The sequence below is a fragment of the Amblyomma mixtum genome, chromosome 1 (assembly GCF_055824585.1).
Source record: "Amblyomma mixtum isolate Tamu chromosome 1, ASM5582458v1, whole genome shotgun sequence".
Lineage (NCBI taxonomy): Eukaryota > Metazoa > Arthropoda > Arachnida > Ixodida > Ixodidae > Amblyomma > Amblyomma mixtum.
In genome coordinates, this window is record NC_143012.1 from 273,492,818 (window position 1) to 273,515,204 (window position 22,387).

At 45.2% G+C, this 22,387-nt stretch overlaps 1 protein-coding gene across 2 annotated transcripts; it reads left to right on the forward strand.

The window, feature by feature from the left end:
• Nucleotides 1–1,896: 1,896 nt before the first annotated feature.
• On the forward strand, nt 1,897–22,354 carry Nf-YA (nuclear factor Y-box A). Of its 2 annotated transcripts, none has more exons than XM_089566005.1 (9): nt 1,897–1,967; nt 5,073–5,259; nt 8,033–8,170; nt 9,561–9,608; nt 10,724–10,835; nt 10,916–11,034; nt 15,470–15,706; nt 17,430–17,618; nt 18,811–22,354. In XM_089566005.1, the coding sequence occupies exons 2-9, from the start codon at nt 5,101–5,103 to the stop codon at nt 18,901–18,903; spliced, it is 1,095 nt and encodes a 364-aa protein (XP_089422131.1). In that variant the 5' UTR covers nt 1,897–1,967; nt 5,073–5,100; the 3' UTR covers nt 18,904–22,354. The 2 variants fall into 2 exon arrangements, with proteins under 2 accessions (XP_089422131.1, XP_089422132.1); XM_089566006.1 differs by lacking the exon at nt 1,897–1,967 and adding an exon at nt 1,998–2,566.
• Nucleotides 22,355–22,387: the final 33 nt, after the last annotated feature.

Here is a 22,387-nt window from a genome sequence, read left to right on the forward strand (position 1 = left end):
ACATCAGTGTCCAGTTTAGGCATGAAAAACAAAAATTCTCGAATTCTGGGTTTATTTGGTAGTCAACGGCTGAACAGTTGAGTATTGCATACTTCGAAAGCGCTTGATACCGGACAGGTTGCATGATGTTATCCAGTTATAATCTATCTCCAATATCTCTTTGGCTCTTGTTGTTGCCTTGGTGGCTCAGTGGTTATGGCCCTTGGCTGCTGACCTGAAAGACGTGGGTTCAATCCTGGCCGCGGCGGTCAAATTTCGATGGAGGCAAAATACTAGAGGGCCATGTATTGTGCGATGTCAGTGCATGTTAAAGAACCCCAGATGGTCGAAATTTCTGGAGCCCTTCACTACAGCGTCTCTCATAGCCCAAGTCGCTTTGGGACATCAAATACCCCATAAACCATAAACAAATCTTTGGCTCTTACATCTGGTAAGGCACACTTTTGCCTCACCGGCCAGAAGCTTTTCTCCTTATGCGGATATTATTGCTCCTCTTACCTTTTAAGAAGGATTTCCTATTCGCGCCACACAGTATTAGGTTTTTTGCCTGTGGAAGATGGTGCGATCCATATGATGCCTTATTCCTGCTTGGTTTGCATGCAGTGTAGCGTAGTGCAAGTGTTTTTTTTTTGCCGTTGAGATCCCGCGATCAGATCTGTATGCAAATTTTTGTGGCGAGTGTTAGAAAAATCCATGATGTGATGGACAGAGGCTGCGACAATGAAATTGTATTGCTGTTTCGAAATCTAGCACAACTGAAAAAGTCTGAATGTTCGCTGCCAATGCTGGAGTTTTGTAAATAACCACCTGACTTATAAGTTGAGTACTGACACCAACCCATATTCATTAGTAGCCCAACAATTCGAAATGAGCGAGCAGCAGCAGGAAGCGGCCTTTGCTTTCCCTTTGTTGCCGTCTATGTATTAGCATATATTAACTACAAATGCGTTAATGAATGGCCTTCGCCTCGCGAATACAAAGGGGAAACGAAGGCCGCTTCCTCTGCTGCTCGCACATCAGTCACCCCCGAGGAGGGGATCGAGCTGGTGTCAGCATATGTGAACTTTCAGATTTCAAAGCCAACCAGCCGGACGTCCTCTCGAAGACGTTCTCGTTCAAGCCATCTGATCTGCACTCCTTTGAGGCGATAAAAGGCGACGACGTCGTAGTGGCCCCGGTGGTCTGTTTGCGCCGCCCCGGGTTCGAATCGCGCCCGTGAACAATTTTTTTTTTTTTTTTTTCACACCCCGAGAGGGTGTGACACAGACGCCGGGTTTTTTGCTCCAATGAGGCTTCTATGAGGACGTCCGTGTGATCTCTCGGTCCACTTACAAGCTCAAGTTACACAAGTGAGCTTCGGACCGAAACAGCTGAAAATGAAAGAGCGGAGCCGCGTCGTGCAGCCTTTCTTGTCATTGCACAAACACAAAAGTATGCATTTATCGCGACCCGTAACGTCCAAAACCAAAGGCCTGCGCAAGCTTAAATTTCCCCGCTAGCAACCAAAACCTCGGTTGGCGCTACGGACAAACAGTTTGCGCTAACCGTCCATGCCGCCTCATCACCTCATTGAGTTTCTAAATAGAATAGTAAGAAATTCTATGCAATGGCCCCATATTTGCCCACCACCATTGCCCCAACGCGCGCTAGGGACTCTTCGCGCGCCATATCTAACTGGCTCTTCTCGGGCGCGCTGTTCACCCCTCTCAAATGAGAGTAAGCTGCATTTTATAAACTCTTTAGTCAGCACATTCACTTTAAAAACAACAAATAATTTCGAATTTTTATTACAGAAGTATTTTGGTACCTTGATAACTTGTAGCAAGGCCCGGAAAGTTGGTCGCCAATAAAGACGAAGCTTCTTGTTTTTATGACGAATGATTTCGTTGTCCATTGGCGCAGGTTTTCCATAGTCAAGCGGAGCCAATCAAGAGAACCTCCCGTTGAACCAGTGCGCTTCTACGAACGTAAGTTGGCAAATTATCTTCGATTTAGACCGCGGGCACTTCGCTCGGGATTCGCTGGCGCAGTGTTTGCGTTTTGGCCCGTGTTTTCCTGTCTGGATGAATATTTTGCAGACAGAAAATTCGGAGGTGGCTGCCAAGGCAATGGCGTTCGCACGTTGTTTTTCCCTTCGGGACAAAGCATGCGAGGAATTCACTTTCCTCAAACTCTTGGTCGCATTCCTACTTCTGTGTTTGCGCTGTCTTATGGCGTCTTGAGTGCACATATGAAGCTTGGCGGGCCGCAGAGAGCTGCAAGCTTGCAGCGTCTGCCGCAGAGTTCGTGCCAAACGTAATCACTGCGAACTTCGTCGTCGCGTAGGGAGATTTTACCCATTTGCATGTTGTTAGGCCTACCGCGCCTTCGGCTATTTCCACTTCGTGGCAAGTGAATATCCTACCTCTGAGCAGCTGTCGTTCACCTTGTACTGAAGTGGGAGGGAAATACCTTTTCATGTTAGTTGGCTTGAAGAAAAGAAGAGGCGAGGCGCCGGAGGAGACCGATCAGCTGCTTAGATCGGCACGGCACAGTTCGAAGTGACCCAGCAGCGATGTCCCGTAAGGTGCGAATACCCACCTTTCCGCTGCAGCTGCATGTCGGACAGAACCTCGTGTGCCGATTCGGCGCAGACGTGTGGTGCGCCGTTGGTGTCATTGCTGCGTGGCTTCTGTAGGTTTCGCGACTGTTTAACTTTGGAATCTCCTTTTTTTGCGCCTCCTCTCCTGTCTCGTGCAGCTCTTTTTAAGAGCTGTGCCTCAGTAAGAATTAGTTTCCGTTTCATTGCGAAACTGTGCTCTACGACCAAAGCATTGTGAAAGGCGGTTTTGCGCCTGCTGTAGCTGTCATATGAGAGAACACTTGCGGTCACACTTTTGCTCCAAGGACCTATATGAAAATTCCAAAGGGTCCTAAAGTTCTAGTTAAAACAACACTGCAGCCTTTTACTACTGATACACGCCACAGAATACAGTGCTGGTGGTGCAAGCCGCTGCTTTCCGTTTGTAATACTGCCAGTGACGTGTTTATTCCATTTAGTGCATGGGATTTGCTGGTTCGTGTTGTGGTAGAGAACCTTTTGAAACGGTCATATGCATTACCAGAGGTACCCGAGGTGGTGTATCACGAAAGGCAAATGGTTGAACTGCTGAAGCACTGTTTATGTACTGAAGTGAATTCAGGACTAATCCAAATAACAGTATCTGACAAGTGACATTTATTTACTGGTGTCGAAGTATATCTTATTTTTGGCTGTTTATGCTAGCAGCAAACCAGGGACGAAAGCATCGGACAGTTTTTTATGAAACCACAAGTATTTGGGAACATTTCTTGTTGGGACTGGGGAGTAGGGGGTTCAATAAATGTGCCGGAGTATTGGATGGAACATGTGTATTTGTGAATGTTTTAGTTAAGGGTTGCTTAGTGCCTGTATTCATGAAAAAAAAAAGTGCTGAATTTAATTGCTCTTAACACACTGTTGTTCAGGTAAATAGATCGAATTGTTTCTAATATTTGTTTCTGGCTCTGCACTAAAAGTCTCTCAATGGCGAGACCCCAGAGCACAGTACAACAGCTGTGTAAGTTACTGGTTAAACAAGTGAGAAAAGTGAAATCATGAAACTTGGTTCTATATGTCTCATATTATTGTAGGGTGTGATAAGTTTGTGAATGCTTTTTCTTGAAGTTTAAGGATACCAATATACTGTTTTGCAACCTTGGAATTTTCTGTCTTTGGTTTGCATACAGAAAGGTTCGTTCCAAATAATATGCAAGCACTTCATGTTGTAATACAAATTAACAACACGGCAAGGGAGCATATGATTACAGAGATTGGAATATACATTAGAAGGGACTTTGCCTAAGGTAAAAATACCTTGCAGAGTGCAGTCCTGTTTTAACTAGCAGCGATTTCCAGAAAGATTTTATTCTTCTGAGCAATATTGTTTAGATGTTGCACATGCTAGGAGGTAGTTTCATACATGTGTCGTGCGAAAGGAAAAATTACTCTTCTGAGGGGTTCTTTGATGCTATCGTGGTGGTGAGGATTGAGCAACTGGTACCAATGCCTTGGCTGTAAAGGGTAATGCAGTGTCCTGCAGTCGGATACAATTCAAGAACAAGGTGGCAGATGCCCCTCAAAGGAGACCCTCCAGCCAGTGGAGTCCCCCCTCCTCTTTGATCGATTTCCTTTGACCTGCTGGCATGAAATCGTAGGGGGTGGCAGATTAAAGAGGAACAACCGCGGCGTTATGAAATTCGGTTGACGCCATTGGCTGGAAGAGGCCGCCTTTGAGGGGCATCTGCTGCTCCGTTCTTGAGTTTTGTCCAACTCTAGATACAGGAAAGTGGATGAGACAGAGGCATGTGCACTCTCTTCCATAGGGGAGCTGCTTTTAGAATTCTGTGCAGACAGATACACAGGAAGAGTTTCTACATTTGCCCAAGGTTTCTGGGTGAACCGCTCTCTTTAGTTGCCACTTTTTGCCAAGGATAAATTGGAAATAACTTTTTCCCTTCCTGTCATTATCTGTAGCATGTATTGATGCTTTGTTGCTGTGACACTGAACAGGCTAGGCTGGTAGGGAGGAGGGAAATGTTGAGTGCTTGATGCAGTGGTGACGGCATGTAAGCAAATGAAGTGAAAGAAATGTACGTGGTTGTGGGTGTGTGTACAGTGCACATCACGTCAACATGGCTTCAGTGGAATATGAAAGGAGGGATAGACCGAACACGATGACCTTCATACCGATTCAGTCCCATTCGTAATGTGTGCCTTTAAAATGTTTGGGGGTAGAAATGTGGATTGATTCGACAAATACTGACAGGGCCACTTTTCACTTGGGCAGAGATGTAACAGAGCTAGAATTGACAAGTGGGCCAGTTGGTACAAGTATTATTCTGTATTGCAGGAGAGGTAGCCATGGGCAGATCAGTGCTGGCCCTGAGTGATGCCTTACTGTTTTCAGTGTGTCTTGTGGTCCTGACATGGGGCCTTTGTAGTTTAGTTGTGCTAGGGGCAACATGTATGGTTGGTATATGGCAACAGACTACAATTCCTGTTCTCTTTGCAGCGTACCAAGGGTCTGAAGGGGGGCAGCCATGCAAATGGAGCAGTACCAGGTGGTGAGCTCGGTGGGGGCCAGCCCCTCGCAGGGGCAGCCCCTGGCCGTGGCCGCCACTGACCAGCAGCAGCAGGTGGCGGTCATGCAGTCCCTCTCGGGGACGCCCATCACCCATGTGGCCACCGCACAGCCGCAGGTGAGGAGTACGCCTCCTTGATCGGGATCTGCTTGTGCTAAGCCCTTAGTAGAAGCAGGCATGCACTTAGCTAGGCTTTTTGACCGAAGGTTCACAGTTCAGCACAAGGGGGCGCTGAAAAGAAAGGAGTGATGCTCAAATTTTGAAGGATTCAAAGAAGAAAATCATTACATACCCATTTTCAAAAGGCAATATCAAAATTTGTCTCTCCACTAAAATTTGTGGAACTGTTTCGTGCGCATTAACAAATTAGCATTTGGTTCATTGTGCGCAGCTAGTCAGAGTTGTGTGAAAGGCCAAATTCAGAAATGAACTCGAATGTCCGGAGAGATGTTGAAGAAATGTTTTTATCTTCTCTCAACATTTGTGGGAAAATGAAAGGTGAGGAATTGTCGAACGCTGGCAAGGAGTCGAATATTCGCACCCCCCTATTTTGTTACATAGCTGGAGTATGGTGATGCCAAATGATTTCGCAGAAAGCGCTGGTTGTTGAGAACGCATTGACGCCACACTCAGTATTCAAGCTCAATGTCGTAATGAGTACATGGTGTGCGAAACAGTGTGTCGTGAATTCGAAACACTGGGCATTGAAGGGACACTTGGGACAAATTGAAGTTGGCCGGCACTGATTGATTGCTGCATTCCAAGGGGCTACTTTCACTAAAATATAGAGCATCTTGTAAGCTAGACAAAGCCAAAAAATAAATATTGCCGCCACAGGCTGTTTTTACGAGCAAGTGTGACGACGTCGGCGCTTTTTTTTTATTCGATACATGCACTTCCAGCCAGTAGTCGTGCGAGTCCAGATAATTTTGACATCATCAATAATGTCATAGTTTTCAATCAAGTGGTGAGAAAGAATATTTCATTTTCATCTCAAGTTTCTCAGCAATAAATACAGATCAAAAGTGCACCTTAATAGTATGATCCAAGACTAAATTCAGTTTGCCTTATGGACATCTCTGCATGCAAGTAGTGTTTTAAAGTTATTTCACTATGCAAGTGCAGCTAAATGCACGGTATAACATATGGATGAAAGGCACTGATGTCTTCACTCAAATCGGTAGTCTCCAAATGGTTGTGTGGCAGAAAAGAAAGTTGTCAATAATGCACTGGTTTCCCGATGGCGTAAAACCACATTAATTGGGAGCTCAAGGGACTAGAAAATGAATTACCTGAAGGTTCGATAGTCGGAATGGCTACAAAAGACTTATCAGAAAACAGTTTCGCACAACAGCAAATTTAACTGATGAAAAAGTAAGCAATGGTCATCCACTTTTTACTGAAAATTGCTTACAGTTTTTTGGCAATCCATCATGGTGTGCCGCATGCCCACTGTTAGTTGTATCAAAGCGGAACTGCTCCAAAATAGGCCTTCTGCAGCCTTCTCCACGGGTGTGACTCGGTAGTGGTGGAGCCTCCACACAATGTGTGAAAACTCTCGCACGCTCACCAACATCGACCAAGAATCTTGTCATATTTGGATCTTGTGCCATTGGCTAGCAACAGCGACGCCACATTAAGTTATGAAAAAGAAATCGTATCAATATCCACGACTGGAAGTCAAACCCGCAGTGGCTCAAGCAGGTCAGCTTCAAGGGCCGCTGCGCTAGAGCACTAGGCAGTCACTGCAGCCGAACAAACCTCATGTTAAACTTCAGCACACTCTTGCGCTGTGCGTTGCACATCGTCGTCTTCATCAACTTCCATCTGCGGCATGAACAGATCAGATCAGCTCAACCTCAATCAGAGCTTAACACGAGTCTAATACTATTGTCGCTAGACATGGCCACCCAGGCTAAACATACGCTTTCACACATCTACTCGGTTTTACTACGTTAAAACCTTACCAATTTTTCCGGCACACATGACCACGCAAAGGGAGAGAGATGCCTAAAAATAAAAAAGGACCAGCTGCATGTCAATCAGCATCCAGACCAGCGCGCAGCTTGCCTTCGCTCGCTGATGCCAATATTGTCGCGAGCTGGTACCAAAGCGCAGAAAATGAAACTGTGCGGCGATGGGGTGACTCCAGCTGGATTTTGATGGAGGCGAAATTCTAGAGGCTCGTGTACTCTGCGATGTCAGTGCACGTTAAAGAACCCCGGGTGGTCGAAATTTCCGGAGCCCTTCACTACGGCGTCCCTCATAGCCTGAGTCGCTTTGGCACGTTAAACCCTAATAAACCAAACCGATTGACACAGCCCCCCTTTGGACTGTACTCAAGTTTACCATTTGGAGGGGCCGAATTTTCAGCTCGCATGGTACAGCAGACCTGACGTATCTGACCTCGGGCATCGCTCTTTTATAAAACTTCTCTTTTATAATTTAAGAGCATTTTATAAAATGCTCTTTTATAAATTTATAAAAACCAATGTTGAACAAAGTTTATGTCAGCATCTTCTTTGCTAGTGGTATTGTTTCATAATCTGTGATGGGTCCAGCTGCCATGGGCACAACTTCTTTGTTCATGGCACCACTTGGATAGTTGTCTAACAAAACCTCCTTCTTGTTGTTTATTATGGTTGTGCATTTAAAATCGAGTTGCTGTGCAGTTGTTTTTAAAGCTCGAGACACGCCAGCTTCATGTAGAGTATCGAATCTATTTACCCAAAATTGGTGTGGGAAGTTCTTTGCCTGCACTGCCCGTTTCCTCACACTCCGCCTTTGCCTGAAGATCATGTTTTGAGGTGCACTTGGGGTTGATGCATGCCTGGTTTTTGCCGCACCTTCTGTTGTACGCCCTAGATGAATACCTTCTTTGGCTTCTCAGGTGCTGCAAGTCTCCCAGGGCAACGGGCAAGCACAGATTTTGCAAGCCGGTGGCCAACAGATTATGGTGCAGACACTGCCAAATGGCCAAACTGCTGCCATCCAAATACAAGGACAGCCAGGTCAGCAGATACCTCAGGTAGGGTGACAGAAAACTAGAGAGTGCACGGTCAGTGAGGGCAAATTTCAGCTGGAATTATTTTCTTTTCTCGATAGTTCATACTTGGAGTAGAATTGACTAACAAAAAAACTACCTTCAGATGCTGTTTTCTGTGTGGGAATCTTGCCCACCTATTTATTGAAGTGATCCACATTCCAGTGTGTGTTTTTTCTTTTTATTATTATTATTATTATTATTTAACATGGATTTCTTGGCTGCTGCTTGTTTCAGCTTGAGTTCTTCCACATGCTTGATGTACCCTCATAACAGATGCCATGAATGCACTTCTTACTGGTGGCACTGCAACAGTTTGCTAGTAGACTGCATTATCCTTGGCAGTGCTTACTTGTCCCTGCATTATCTATATATTTATTTTTATTTATTGAGGCTACACACGTGGGCTATCAGATTTCCAGCTGCGCATGTGGTGTTTGCCTGCCTGTTGAGGACTGCCAATATCAGCTGGAAATGTTTGTTTACCATGGCAAAAGTTGTAGGTGTATTTGTGCCCTTTTTCTTTTCTTCGAGCTTGCACACTGCTAAAGAGTGCAGCTTTGACAGTCGCAGTAGGCTTAGTTGTCATGTCGTCTCAAGGTCATGTGACCTAGGTGGCCCACCTGCCTGGAGAACGGGGCTTCTAACACTGTCGCGTTATAAAAATATTTTGAGGGAAATGACGTGCAAAACTCCGCAAACGGACTAGCTTGTTGAAATCCATGAGGGGGCTCTGCATGTGACCTTGGGAACCAAGCTCTACCATCATCGCAATCGCTAGAGGGATCGAGCTTGCTTGCCGCTGCAGTGCCATGCTTTCTCACACATAGTTTCCGCCAGTTCTGCCAATTTATGCACAGGGCACACAAGATGGCTTATTTCATTGATATCAACAGCTTTGTGTTAGGCTTACACCTACTTTTGTTTCATAACACTTCCTTTATATTTTGTTTCACTGTTTACATAATGTGACTTTCATTCATTTTGCACTGAAAGTTTGTTAGCTTAGGAAGCAGAGTGCACATTTGGTTGCACCAGTAAACTGAAGAAAGGCTATTATGCATTCAATCAGCCAGTGGTGGTGGTGGTACCATTCTTCTGAGAGTAATTTGCTGATAAGGTGCTAGATGGTGTTTCCAGAAGCATCACAAACAGCCGGCCATTCTGCTACAGTGTGCTAATTCCTTGCAAAGTGCACCCAGTGTGCTCAGAGGCAAGTAGTGCCCATTCCATAGGGAATTTTTGCAGCTTTTGTGAAGTGCAAGGACATTATTTGCCTCTTGTATGGCAGTTTGATGCCAAGGAGTAAGTGCATAATGGTTATGTGAGACCCAGTTAGTAGTTTGCTGCTGCAGTTAATCCGTTCTTTCTGCAGCTTCAAGTGATACCCATCAGCCAGCTCCAGGGACAGCAGGGGCAGCAGGTAAGTGGTTCTTGGCTCTGCAAGTTGCTAATGGGTATGCTGCTCTGTGTCATCATGGGCGTGAAAATGATTGCCATATTTTTAGAGTGCAGTAGACTTTTGTTAAGACGGAACTCGGTTGAGGCGAATCCTTGAATAAGATGAACAAGTGAGACCATTTGGTTGGCTTCCCACAGGACTCAGTGTAAAAAAAAAAAAAAAAAAATCCACTTAAGATGAAGTTCTCCAGCGGATGCGAACCACAGTGACCCTGCATAACCACACTTACAGGGCATCTACGCATCACTAAGCAAAAGAAAAATTATATAAAATACTTCTACGCAAGCAAGAAGAAGATGGCTTCCATGCACCTTTTCATAGTAAATCACGGGGCCGCATTTTCGACAGATGTGTCTTCACAACAAGCGTTGTCACCCCGCAGTGATGGCCAGAGGCACATGGTGTGCCTGCTTTTGGCATTGCTAACAGCTGAGCCGCAGAAGGTGTGAGATAAGTGAGCAACATACATCTAGCCTGCTGGGCACCTTCGAAGCTTTCGAAAGAGGATGGAAAGCTAAAATCGGAAGAAAACAGAAATAGCAGCCACTATTGGATGCTGTGCTAAAATAGAGGCGATGAAGAAAGAAAACCACACATATGCCATTATCAAGTAGGATAATCTTTCTAATGCTCTGTCCTCATCTCATTTCATGCATAGTGAAATGCATAGTGGAATGCATAGTGCAATGATTGCTGTGTGCAATTTCTCTCTCTCTGAAAGGCTATTATATCCATTCTTTTTACGTAACACTAATCTGAACACCTAGCATGCTCACGCACTCTTTTTGGGGGCACTTCTGTTCAAGATGAACTGCTGATAAGAAGAACAACTTTTGTTCTTTCTTTAAGCTCCGCTCCAAGGGAGTCTACTGTAATAAAGCACAGATGATGTAATTTAAAACATGCCCAGAGGCCTAAGGCTCCATAACGTCCATTGAATATTCCGTCAACTCCAGCTGTTGTAGTAGCCAAAGGTTGCAAAGCTCACATCTCAAATCTGCACTTAAGCTTAAAATGACCTTAGCAGCGCTGCAGAGTGGCTTTGCCACTCACACCAATCGCTCTGTGCTTTGCAGATCATCATCCAGCAGCCTCAGCAGGGCCAGATTCTGCAAACGTCAGATGGCCAGACCCTGGTGTACCAGCCTGTCACAGTGGACGGCACAAACTTTGTGCAAGGACCAGGAGGTATGCATCAGCCCGGGGATGCTCTGCCTGGTGCGCGTGTCGGGGGCATTGCTGACTGTTGTCCCTCGTCTCATCTCCAGGCATAATCCAGATTCCCCAGGTGGCCTCGGCAGGTGCCCCGCAGGTGGTGCAGGCAACGCAGGCAGCACCGCAGGCAATCACCCTCAATTCCTCAGTTGGCGGAGGGAACATTGTCATGGTGGGTGCTTCTGCCTAGTGCAACTTCCCTCACTGTTCAAGCAAAACCTGGATAAAACGTTGGCGTCTCCCTTTCTCTTTTCTGTTTGTCGTAGCAGCATTTGCACATAGTGCACTGCATCTGTCTCTTTATTATTATTACAGTAAAAGCTCGTTAATTCGACACTGACGGGACCGCGAAAAATTTTCGAATAATCCGAATGTCAAATTATCGAATGAACAACAAAAAACAATGTTTGCCGTAAAAGGACATACCTTTATTTGGCAAAAAAATCTGTTATCTCGTCTGCTTTTTCGAGCGAATTTGAGTGACTACGATAGCTCTAACATCTGCCAGGTGCTCCGCGGCACACGCACCGTCAGGGATTTGTTCACAGAAGCCGTCTCGCACGGACAAGGCTTCTGCAGCTTCTTTCACCGTGCACTTCGGCATTTGGGACAACTGCTCATAATCGTTACCTGCCGACGAATCGTCGTTGTCAGCGCCTGTCACTTCAATTATTTCATCCTTGGTCAGCTGACAGGACACAAAGGCGAGGCGCGCAGGCACTGTGCACTACCCACTCGAAAGCAGCGTGGGGAGGAGGTGAAGCGAGCGCGGCTTCGGCCGCTTATCTGTTTTATTGCGAAAGCAATACTAGTTGCACTTTCAGCCCATTGCGTAGCGAGGCTGGTAGCTACCATATTAGCATATTGGATTGGATTGCATTTGATTGGATTGGATTGGAATGGATTGTATTGTATAACCGATGCATCACCACAAGTCTAACCACAAGCACCACCACCAGCTACACTACCAGCTGAACCATGGCGTAGCTACGGATATTGCTTTCGCAATTGCCGGGCTTAACCAAGCTAAGCCACAGCCATTTTTGTTTCAGCCAGTGTTTCAGGACGCGGTTGTTGCTGTGACGCGCATCTTATCTTTTCTCTTTATCTTTCCTCTGATCTTTTAACTCTCCTCTATCTGCACGTGGCAGCGGTGGTGGCTCGGCTGAGCCATTAGGCAGGCCCGTGCAATTTCCTTTCATCCTTCTCTCAGTCGCAACAACAGCAACAACAAGCAACGCAGTAAACACGCTGACAAAGCGCGCAGTTACCAAAAATGGCACCGCCTTATGGTTAAATAACTGCGATCGTAGCAGCAAGAACACGTGGAAACGACGACATATGCCAAAACGAGACTTGCTGTCGATAGGGTTAAGCGGACGACACCAACACGACTGCTGCGACACAACAAAGCATAAAGAAAAGACGGCAGCCGCTTCGGCCGGCGCTAACCTCGCTTCCCTCGCCCTCTGGATGGATGGATGATAATGGCTTTACCCTTTGTACCGGGCGGTAGCTTTCGCCACCTAGCCTATACTTCCCCCATTGTTAATTTATTTTTCTTTTCCCTTTCTTTCACTTTCGCTCTTACAATGTCTAGTCTGTCTATCCTTTTCCCCTCCAAATTCACCCCTCCCTTGATTTCCGCCTCCAATCCTCCAACCTCCCCTTTCCCATCCACTCGCCCGTCCTCCCCCAGTAAATCCCAGCGCTATCTCTATGGCCGTTGCTGCCCCCTCTGGGAGGGCTGGGCGGAGTTCTGCGCACCTCAGAACCAAGTGCTCTATGGTCTTTGTTTCCGTTTTACAAGCAGAGCACAAAATATCCACTTCTTCGAATTTGGACCTATACATTTTTGTTCTCAGAGTCCCTGTCCCTAGCCTCAAAAAGCAGTGAACTGCCCCGTGAATTATCGAATAATCGCTCTTTTTTGATGTCCTGTTTTCGTGTCCTATACAGTCGATCCCGGATATATCGAACTCGAAGGGGATCGCGAAAAAGTTCGATATATCAATAATTCGAAATATAAAATATGCCTATTAGACGCTTATTTTAAAATTGCGCAAATCTCGGACAATTTCCCGGAATCGTAGCAAGTGGGAACTTACCGATTTACTTCTCTTAAGTCCACAAAAACGAAAGCACAACTCCACGATCAGCGCGCTTTATTTCGCAAGAAAAAAGTCAGTGAGCTTTGCTTGCCTCTTCCTCTGCACCATGCAGTTCATTAAGCTGTCCTCAAGCTTGTTGATAGAATCCAAATGAGAAAGTCCAGTGCCCTCCATTGCGCCACAACAGCGACGAATGACGCTGAATGCGGATGCAAGTTCAGCCGCAGTGCATGGCGGCTGGGCCTCTTCGCACAATCTTCGTCACTGCTCGGGTCCGCTTCCTCGGTATCGATGATGTCAGCCACGATGTGAGCATCAGAAATTAGGCGTCTGCGGGCCTGCGGCCAGCACGGTTTCCCTCTTCCCAGCTCCTTATGGCCATTCCCATTTCCTTTCACACCCCCCACAAAGTTCCCATCACGTGACTGAGAGCGCAGCTGTCCAAGGCCAGCGCCGCGTGCACTCTTGTTAGGAGAAGCCCATTTGCAGAAGCGCGCGCTAGTGGAAGAAGCCCACTTCCAGGGTGGCGCATACTGGGAGAAGCGCACTTGCGGGGGCTCGGCATGGCACTGAGTTCAATACATCAAATATAGGGTGCACAGGAGTTCGATAAACGTAAACAAATTTGCTATACTTTTGCATTAGATTCCCAACGGGATTCTACATCTGTTCGATATAGACAATAATTCGATATATCCGGGTTCTATATATCCGGGATCGACTGTATATGCCTAGAGCCGATTTTTCCTGCATTCTTTCTTTCCGTCTCCTTTACCTCCGCTTTCACGTTAGTATTTTGTTGTGTCCCATCCCTCAACCGCAAATACTTCGTTCTTAGCTTTCGGGTTCTATTTGTCCATTTTTGCTGATGACGATGACCATACGGATGGCCTATCAGCTGTACAGTAGCGCCGCTCGCGGCAGTGTTTTTTTCTTTTTGCTCTCGGCGCACCGGCTTGGCGAGCTGTGGAGTGAAGTCAAATTAACTGACGCACGGCAAAATTTGTCCAAATTAACGGGGGTCGAATTAACGAGCTTTCACTGTATTATTATTATTAACATGTTCGTTCTATAGAATGCTGTGGCATTGACTGTCTGTGCCGTGCCAATAAAATTTTGGCCATCGTGTGCTTTTTTTCAACACGTGTCCTGGGCATGTGCTAAGCAGCATGCACCACTGCATGTCACTCCATGGTGTTCGTCATGTTACTTCTTCTGTGTGGCGAGCATCGCAGTGCGACGCACTGAGAAGGTTGTATGGCATGGGTCATTTCACGCCAACTGATCCAGACTTTGCGTTCAACCATCTTCGATTTCTTTAAAAAAAAATCATGGTGTATTGCGATACTATGACAAACATTATCCTAGCTTATTTTTGGCGAAAAAATTTTTTTCGTGCCGCAGCCGCCATCTTAGGTTTGTAAGCGGTAGCAAACCCTAGCCACACAAAAAAAAATTTGTAAAAAACAAACTTTTTCAAGCATCATTATGAAATTTTTTTTTATACAAATGAAACAGATTGCGCTTTCATATGCAGTAAACTGAACTGAATTTGTTTCATTTTTGTTTAAATACAAACAATGAAAGAAGGTACAAAAAGATTAAATTTCGGGATTTTTTTACAAATTTTATGTTGTGCTAGCAGTCGTTTCGACTACTTTTTTAAGTTGCCATGAAGGTAAAGAAGCCTATAAAATTATGTCAGAGATCAGAAAACGCAAGATGTGCCATCAGAAACATTCTAAATTCGAGAAATTTGCTTACTGGGGCATATTCAGCCATGAATTTCGCAGTGAGGTGGTCCTAGCAAAAATATGAAAGACAGCAAGTTCCACAGTACCTTTCAATGGCTTTTATTTTTGAAAGTTTAATCGATTTGCTTTTTGTTTTAAGCAATAATTTTTCAAGTTGAGCCCTTGCGTTTAACCAGGGCGTTGCTCCGTGATTGTTCTGCACTGCAGTGTACACTAAAGCCGACATCAAGGAGACACATAAGCAGCGGTGCACGGTGCTCCAAGTGGACGCTGCTTATATTTCACTGTTGAGTGTTCCGGTGGCGTGTTCAGTCACAGTTCGTCACTTTAAACTCTTGGGTCTCTGAGTGGGTCTCTGAGTATGACACAAGTCCCACATGCACCGTTGACAGAGATAAAGGCTTGATGCTGTGAAATCCGTGTATTCCTTTTAATGGCAACGAAAACGCTCTTGCAAACTGTTCATTCAAGTGCGCTTCATTTTCTTGAACAATTACTTGTGGCACCCCGAGGGCTACGACACGCTTCATAGTTTTCTCCGTCCATGTAAAAAATCTCATAGGGGGTCAGGATTTGATCTTTGTACAGCCTTTGAATACTTGGTCTTGCTGCTGTCGAAAGGCTATCTAAAATATTGGAGCTGACCTTCTTCTCCAGAAGATGGAGACGTAGAATGATGAGCTCGTTCACCTTGGCTTGTGTCCACCGTGGGAAACCGACTCCGTTCCTTTTTTTTGGACAGGTGGTGCCCAACCACAATGCTGTGGCGGCCGCCCAAGCAGCCAACGCTGGGGCTGCGACCCTGCAGGCTGTGCAGCGCATTCCGCTGCCAGGCACCACCACGACGGCCGCTGCTCCAGCTGACATGGTGGAGGAGGAGCCCCTGTACGTCAACGCTAAGCAGTACCACCGCATCCTCAAGCGACGCCAGGCCAGGGCACGGCTCGAGGCTGAGGGCCGCATACCAAAGGAGCGCAGGGCAAGTTTCCCTCTCAACCCACTAGGGCTAAGTGGACACTGCAGAAATTGTGGATTAAACACTGCCAGTGCATGGGAGTTGGCTCTCGAGCTGACTGCATTAGGTTGGGCTGTTGTCACTCGTACGCACCTCGTAACTTCTTTTTTTTTTTTATACAGCAGCATCTGTGCGTGTGCACGCATATTTTGCATTACTGTCATAAGGGGTCCTGACGCAAGCACTCGTTGCTTTCTCTTTTGTATACAAGGGTAATCCCAAAAGTAAGGTGGAGTAGTCCATTATTGCGTCAGTAGTACGGAGTCCTAAACAGAATTATTTAAAGAAACAATTAGAGTTCAGAGGTACGCAGTACGCTTTATTTGCTGCCGATATCGAAGGACAGACTCAGTTGCAGATATGCTCTCTTCCTGTAACCTGGATTTATTAGAAACACGAAGACAAAAAAATCGGCTAAGCTATTATTCCAGATGCTTCAAGGACAGATAAATATTCAGAAGGAAACATACATACAAGCACCAGGCAAACGGAGTTCTAGAATAAATCATAGTCGGATAATTCAGCCGTACAACGCCCGTAGTGAAACTTTCAAACATTCCTTCTTCCCCCATGCAGTTGAAATGTGGAATGATTTGCCAATGAGTGTTGTGGAACAGAGTGATGTGCATGAATTCGAACGATCTCTGGATCACCACCTGCTTGAAAGTGCCATTTGATGCTTGACTGAATGATGTACCGTTTCATGCTGATGTATTCAATGCTTGTGAATAGTGCTGTTTTTCTATGAAATTTTTATACCCTCTCTGTAAGGACCCTCGCATGAGGGTTGACAGTATTGTTAAATAAATAAATAAATAAATGAATTAACGTTTCCGAGGGGTGCGCTGCTAGCAAAAAATGCGCCGGCACGTTTTCTTTCTTTTTTTTGTATTCTGCAAGACAGTTCGCAGTAAGAGTGCGTGCTTTATCCTTTCCGCCCATTCTTCGGTAACTTGGCCACGTCCCCCGTTCCGCGGATTTCATGCATCCTGAGGGCAGCAGTCACTGCTTCAGGCGAGCTGCTGCGTTGCTGCACTGGCTACGCGCACCATGCGTGCTCTCAATCAGTCGGTGCGGTGCACACGCGTTGCTAGCTCTTGTCAGCTGTCACCGGTCCCTGGTTCTACAAGCTCCTTGATTTCCCGTCAGAAATTTCAGTTAATCTTGTATCGTTGAATTCAGAAAATCTGTGGAGCTATGCTGTTTTTGTTTGGCTGAGTCAAGCATTTCAGATTTTGTGAACCGTAATGTCACCTAACTGTGCATCGTTATTAGGGTGATTGGACACAATTTAACATTTTTATACACTGATGTACAACAACAATATAATTAGAGCTCCAGATGGCAGGTCTGTGGCAACAGCCCCATTTCGTTCGAAACCAAAAAATGTAGAAAAAAAGACTCCTAACTACCCGTAAGAATTTAACTAATTAGGCTTCAGTTATTTTGCTGTAATATGGGAACTAGCAGAGATATACTGAAACTAATTATGTTTTTGAAAACAGGAAGTAGAAACACATATAGACAACTAATTTTATTACGATATCTTTGTGTCTCCCCTAAAGCTTTCACTGTACATCATTGTGCTTGTTATCATCATTATTGAGTAGTTTCAGTGCAAGTGTCTGTACAGCTCATGCTGTCTTGGTTTTGTCTCGCAACTGGGGCACTTGTTGGCACTTTGCAGAAGTACCTGCACGAGTCCCGGCACCGGCACGCCATGAACCGGATTCGTGGCGAGGGCGGCCGCTTCCACTCGGGCAGCTCACGCAAGGATCACGGGGAAAACTCTCCTGGCGACCCCGGCAGCAACCACAACTCAGTTGACGGTTCCTCTCAACAAGACGATGTGTCCAATGGGCTGCATTCCCTTGAGGTGCATACTCTGTTTATTCATTTATTTATTTGTGTACCATCAGGGCCATGGGCATTAGAGAGGGGAGTGGGTACAGGCGTACAGGGAAAAGCAACGAGAACAAAATGTGTCTACAGTAGACGCTGGTCTTAGTAAAGTAGGCAGGACGGCATAATGTCATCAAACGAAAGTAACACGTCAAAACTGTAATACCATAGAACCCCTTTGTTGGGTTTTTTGTGGGGCCATGCAAAGAAAACATATCAGCCAGAAAGCTTAAGCAAAGTGAAAATATGTTGCGAAAAAAATTATAAATCATTGCTGTCTTGTTTGTGTGTGTGACAGAGAGAGCGTTACATGCTTCTCTGGAATTTGTAAGGTGTTGTGGCTCTCACAATCATTCTACATGTGCGGGAGGTCTAAAAACACTCTGCAATGGCTTTGCCTGAGTAGCTGTTTGTGGAAGGAAGGCAATAGCGAGGTTGCGGTACGCATGGCATCTGCGCTGTTTTTGCGGCGGCTGCCCCACACGATCGTCATTAATTGGAATCTAGAAATTGTGACTTTTAAGCTGCAAGCCACGAGCAAAGAAATCAGTTGACTGAAAGCCCTGGAGTCGATCTACGCTACTACATCTTGTATACACTGCCGCCGTCGTGCCATCTGCCACGGCATAATTTCGTTTTGTGCCTTCTGTCATTTGCACTCGCGTTTCAGCAGCAATGGAACGTACTACACCAACGGCCACTACAAAATTCACATCACCCATAAGCATGCGGGGCATCAGTATGCGCGCAGCATGACGAAAGCCGCCAAACACGAAGGCTGTCAAGCGCTTGTGCAAAGTAGAGCCCTGCTGTGGCCAGCATGCTATCGTTCCGCTCGCACTGAGTGTAGGCTGTCAAAATGCTCGCACGGGTCAAGCAGAATCACAAAATGACATTTGGGGCCTTCTATGCGAGAATACTGCCACATTTTTTATAGTAACAGCCGAGTTTGTATTGCATGGGTTTCTATGGGAGATGGAGCAGGACTGGTTCATGAAATCATAGCAGCACTACCCGGGAATGTAACAGTGGGGTTCAGTTGTATCGTGCTTTGTTTCATCCGAGCATTTATTGCTTTCATCTCACTTGGTGAACTCACTTGTTAACGTGGCTAGTGATCATTTCAAAAGCGCGCTTACCCAAACCACATGTTTTTCTCGTTGCAGAACCAGACATCAAAGTACACCTTCACAGTGCAGAATGGACTCATCAATGTCATGCCTTCAGAACTTATGGTGGCAAGTGGAGACTCAAACTGACAGTCTTTGACCAGCAGTGCTCATCCAACCCTCATCGTCATTCAGAGTTTGCATCTGTACAAAGAACACCTCACCTGCACTGAGAAAGTGCTCCAGCCACATGTACATATCTCAGAGACAGAAGCTACAGACATTGCCGGTGCAAGACACTCTTCATGTTGCTGCATTCGTGTGCGACACCTCAGCAACTGCTTGTGCTCAGTTTGCTGCTAGGGTTCTTGAATTGTGTTCTGATGAAAACCCGATAGGGTTCTACATTAAAAGTGCTTTTCTTTTTTTTCTGCCTTGTGCAGCACATTGAAAAATGGTGGGTTTGTTTCTTGCTGGCTACATTTGTCTGAAGTGCTTGTCGTGTATGATTTTACCACGGGGTGCAAATCGGAAGTCGTGGAGCACAGAAAACATATCGTCAGACATCTTGCACATCATCTAATAAGCTGCGTTTTTCAGGCATGCAATCTACGTCTTACTGCTCACAATGAACCCGTTACATCTCGGAAATGCAAATGTGCAAAAGGAAAAAGTAGATGCTCTGTGGTTTGTGTACTTATTTTGAGCATTGTATGTATGACTTGCTTCTTTTTGAGGGCAAATGGTCATGCAAGTTGAGCCTGAAATGACTGTTCAAAGCATATTCAGCAAAGCCTTTGCCATGTGTATGACCAGGCATGAAAGAAGCAGCACAAACACTTGCAAAAGGAATTGTTGCAGTGGTTATGCAGAGCCAAAATTCTTTTATTATAGCGCTGATCTGTGTCTGCAGACATCCACTCCTTTTACCTGAAAGCATGGCAGTATGTATGCTGTCTCATTCTACACCACGCAAGAACCAGGGCAGCTGGAGTAGTATATATGCTTGGCTGTTCTGAATGCAGGGCAGTAATGGGTGCGACAGTTGTGAATGCACGCGTGTATTGTGGTGAAGCAGTGTGATTTAGCTGATCAGGGTGCGAGTGCTGCCATAGCTTCCAAAGTGTTCCTCAGGTTGGTGCCACCAACTTGTGTTTTGGGTTCTGTGCCTCCCCATTTCCTTTGCAGTTCTGTGATGGTTAAGAGTTAGTGGTGAGGGGCACCTTAACCATGGAGTGTAGCAAGGTGTCTGCTTACCACTTTGTGCTCCTCTCTCTTAGCATTTCTGGAAGCAAGTGTTCTGTTTGTACATAAAAACAGGTCAGAAGTGAGCTTGGATGTCGGTAATTGCAAACGTTAGTTATGGTGGTTTAAAAAAAATGTTTACAGCCACTGAGGCAAACCAACAACTCTTTGTAGACATTCAGGTCTGCGACTCTCATGTTTTGGCAAAAGGAATGGTTGTAGAAGACAAACCAACATTATTGAGAGCAGTTGTCGATATTGTTTGCCGGTCCTCCCTGTGCTGGTTCTTAAGGATACTGCATTCTTTGTTTGACCAGTGCAGCCTGCAGAACATGCACGATACTACCTTTTTCAGGTGAGAACAGGCTTGATGGAAGCTTGTTCATGGCACTTGCAGAAGTGGTGCTGGCTTTGTTCGGTTCCCAAACAAACAGTTTGTTCCCAGCTTTTTGAAGCTTACAGTGCGTGTGACACTTGCGCTTTGTTCATAAAATCAGAATAGCACATCAGCACCTTTGACCCAAGGGGAGACGTGGGTCTTGAAATGGTAAAAAAATGTGAAAATTTTGATTTTGCAAAAAATGGCATATTTGGGTTCAATACACTCTAAAAGTACCTGCCTATGAAGCTTCGAGGTCTAATTCGACCTCCAGCTACTAAAAAATGAATAATTTCATGCCTGCGATGCGCGGAAATGGCAATTTCAGAGCAAAATGTGGCAGAACTTCACGCCTGTTTTTTCAAGCGACCGCGTCTCCGATGGCCGCCATCTTGGTTTTGTTCTAAAGCTGGCGCTCTTCCCTACGTCCTGGTATTACTCACTGTTGTGAGATCTTTGGAACGTCCGCATTCTGCTGTTTTCGGACGCCTCTACTACGACGTCTTAATGGCTGGTGCGTGCACTTCAAGTGTGATTTTCTTGGCTTCATGTTTTTTTGCCAGCACGACTAGACTTATGGAAGTTTCTATTGGTTTTATGGTGAAATTGCAATTAACCTTTGCCGTTGAGTTCAGAAAGAACTAAACTATGGAGCTATGCTATTTTTTTTATGGCTCAGTTGAACATATGAAATTTTGATAACCATAATGTCGCCCAATTGTATTTCATAATTATGGTGTTAGGACATAACATTTTTATATGATGATGTACCTCGACAACAATATAAATAGCATAGCTCAAGAAGGCTACAGCTCCATGTCAATTGCAACCAAAAACTTTTGAGCGAAAGTCTCTGAATGACCCACAAGAAATAAACTAATTACGCTTATTTTTTATTGCGTGGGAACTAATTTAAATATTAAATTAAAACTTCTTTCTGGTCGAGTTGGCGCAACGCATGCAACCACAGAACAATAACTGAACAATATGCAACCACAGAACAGACATATTGAAAGTGATTCTTTTTTTTTTTGAGAACAGTAAGAAATGCATATATGCACCTAATTTCATTACGATATCTTCAATAATTAAAATTCTCATTTTAAGACTCGTGTCTCCCCTTATAGCTGCCGGTACAGACACAAAATTTCGAATGCAAACAAACAGTATGATTTGTTTCAGGGGCTAAACGAGATGCCTTCTAGAAAGTTTCAGCCGCAGAAGTTGTTGAGTGAAACATCGGGGCGCACTTGCCCCAATCATTGTGGCTTCACCGAATCCACTGGTTGTTCACAGGGACAACTAGTGCTTGCCGGCGATGCCAACATCATCGGGAATGGCTTAATCAGCCAGTCTACTGTGAATGTCGTGATGCACTTCACGCTGGTGCCGATCAAGACCAAAACTGCCGGCACAGAATTGTTTGCAATTATTTATTCATGCTGCATACTGGTGTTCCGAGCTCAGTTTCATTATTAATAGGCCTGTAGGCCTCTTTCAAGGAGAAAAAAAAAAAAGACACTCGGAAACTTCATCTGTTTTTTTGTGCAGCTGTCCCATGAGCTCACTCTTGTTTGATTTTCCAATGGCAGAGTGTTTATTTTTCCATGAAAAGAAAACTTTTCAGTTCCTACTGCTAGTGCTTATTAGCCCACCAGGAAAGCTTGTACTTAACACAACGAAATAGTGGTCAACTGTGCATTGCTTAAGAGCATGTGCTAGCTGAATGGGCGTGAGCCTTGGTTTCAATGGGAATGTTCTTAAAATTGGTCAGCACGTGTGCGTGACCTGTGCTTTGATGGCAGGCTGCTTTCAAAGTTAATGCCACTTACAATGACATATGCACTTTTCTACTTTGTACAAACAGTTGTGTTCCCTGCAGTGGTCATGATGCATGGAGTGTTCTTAATTTCTGTATTATACTATTGAAGTTGCCTGAAAATGTGTGCTTGTTACAATTAAATTTCCTATTGACAATATTGTGTTGTATGCTGAAGTGTACTTCCAGCA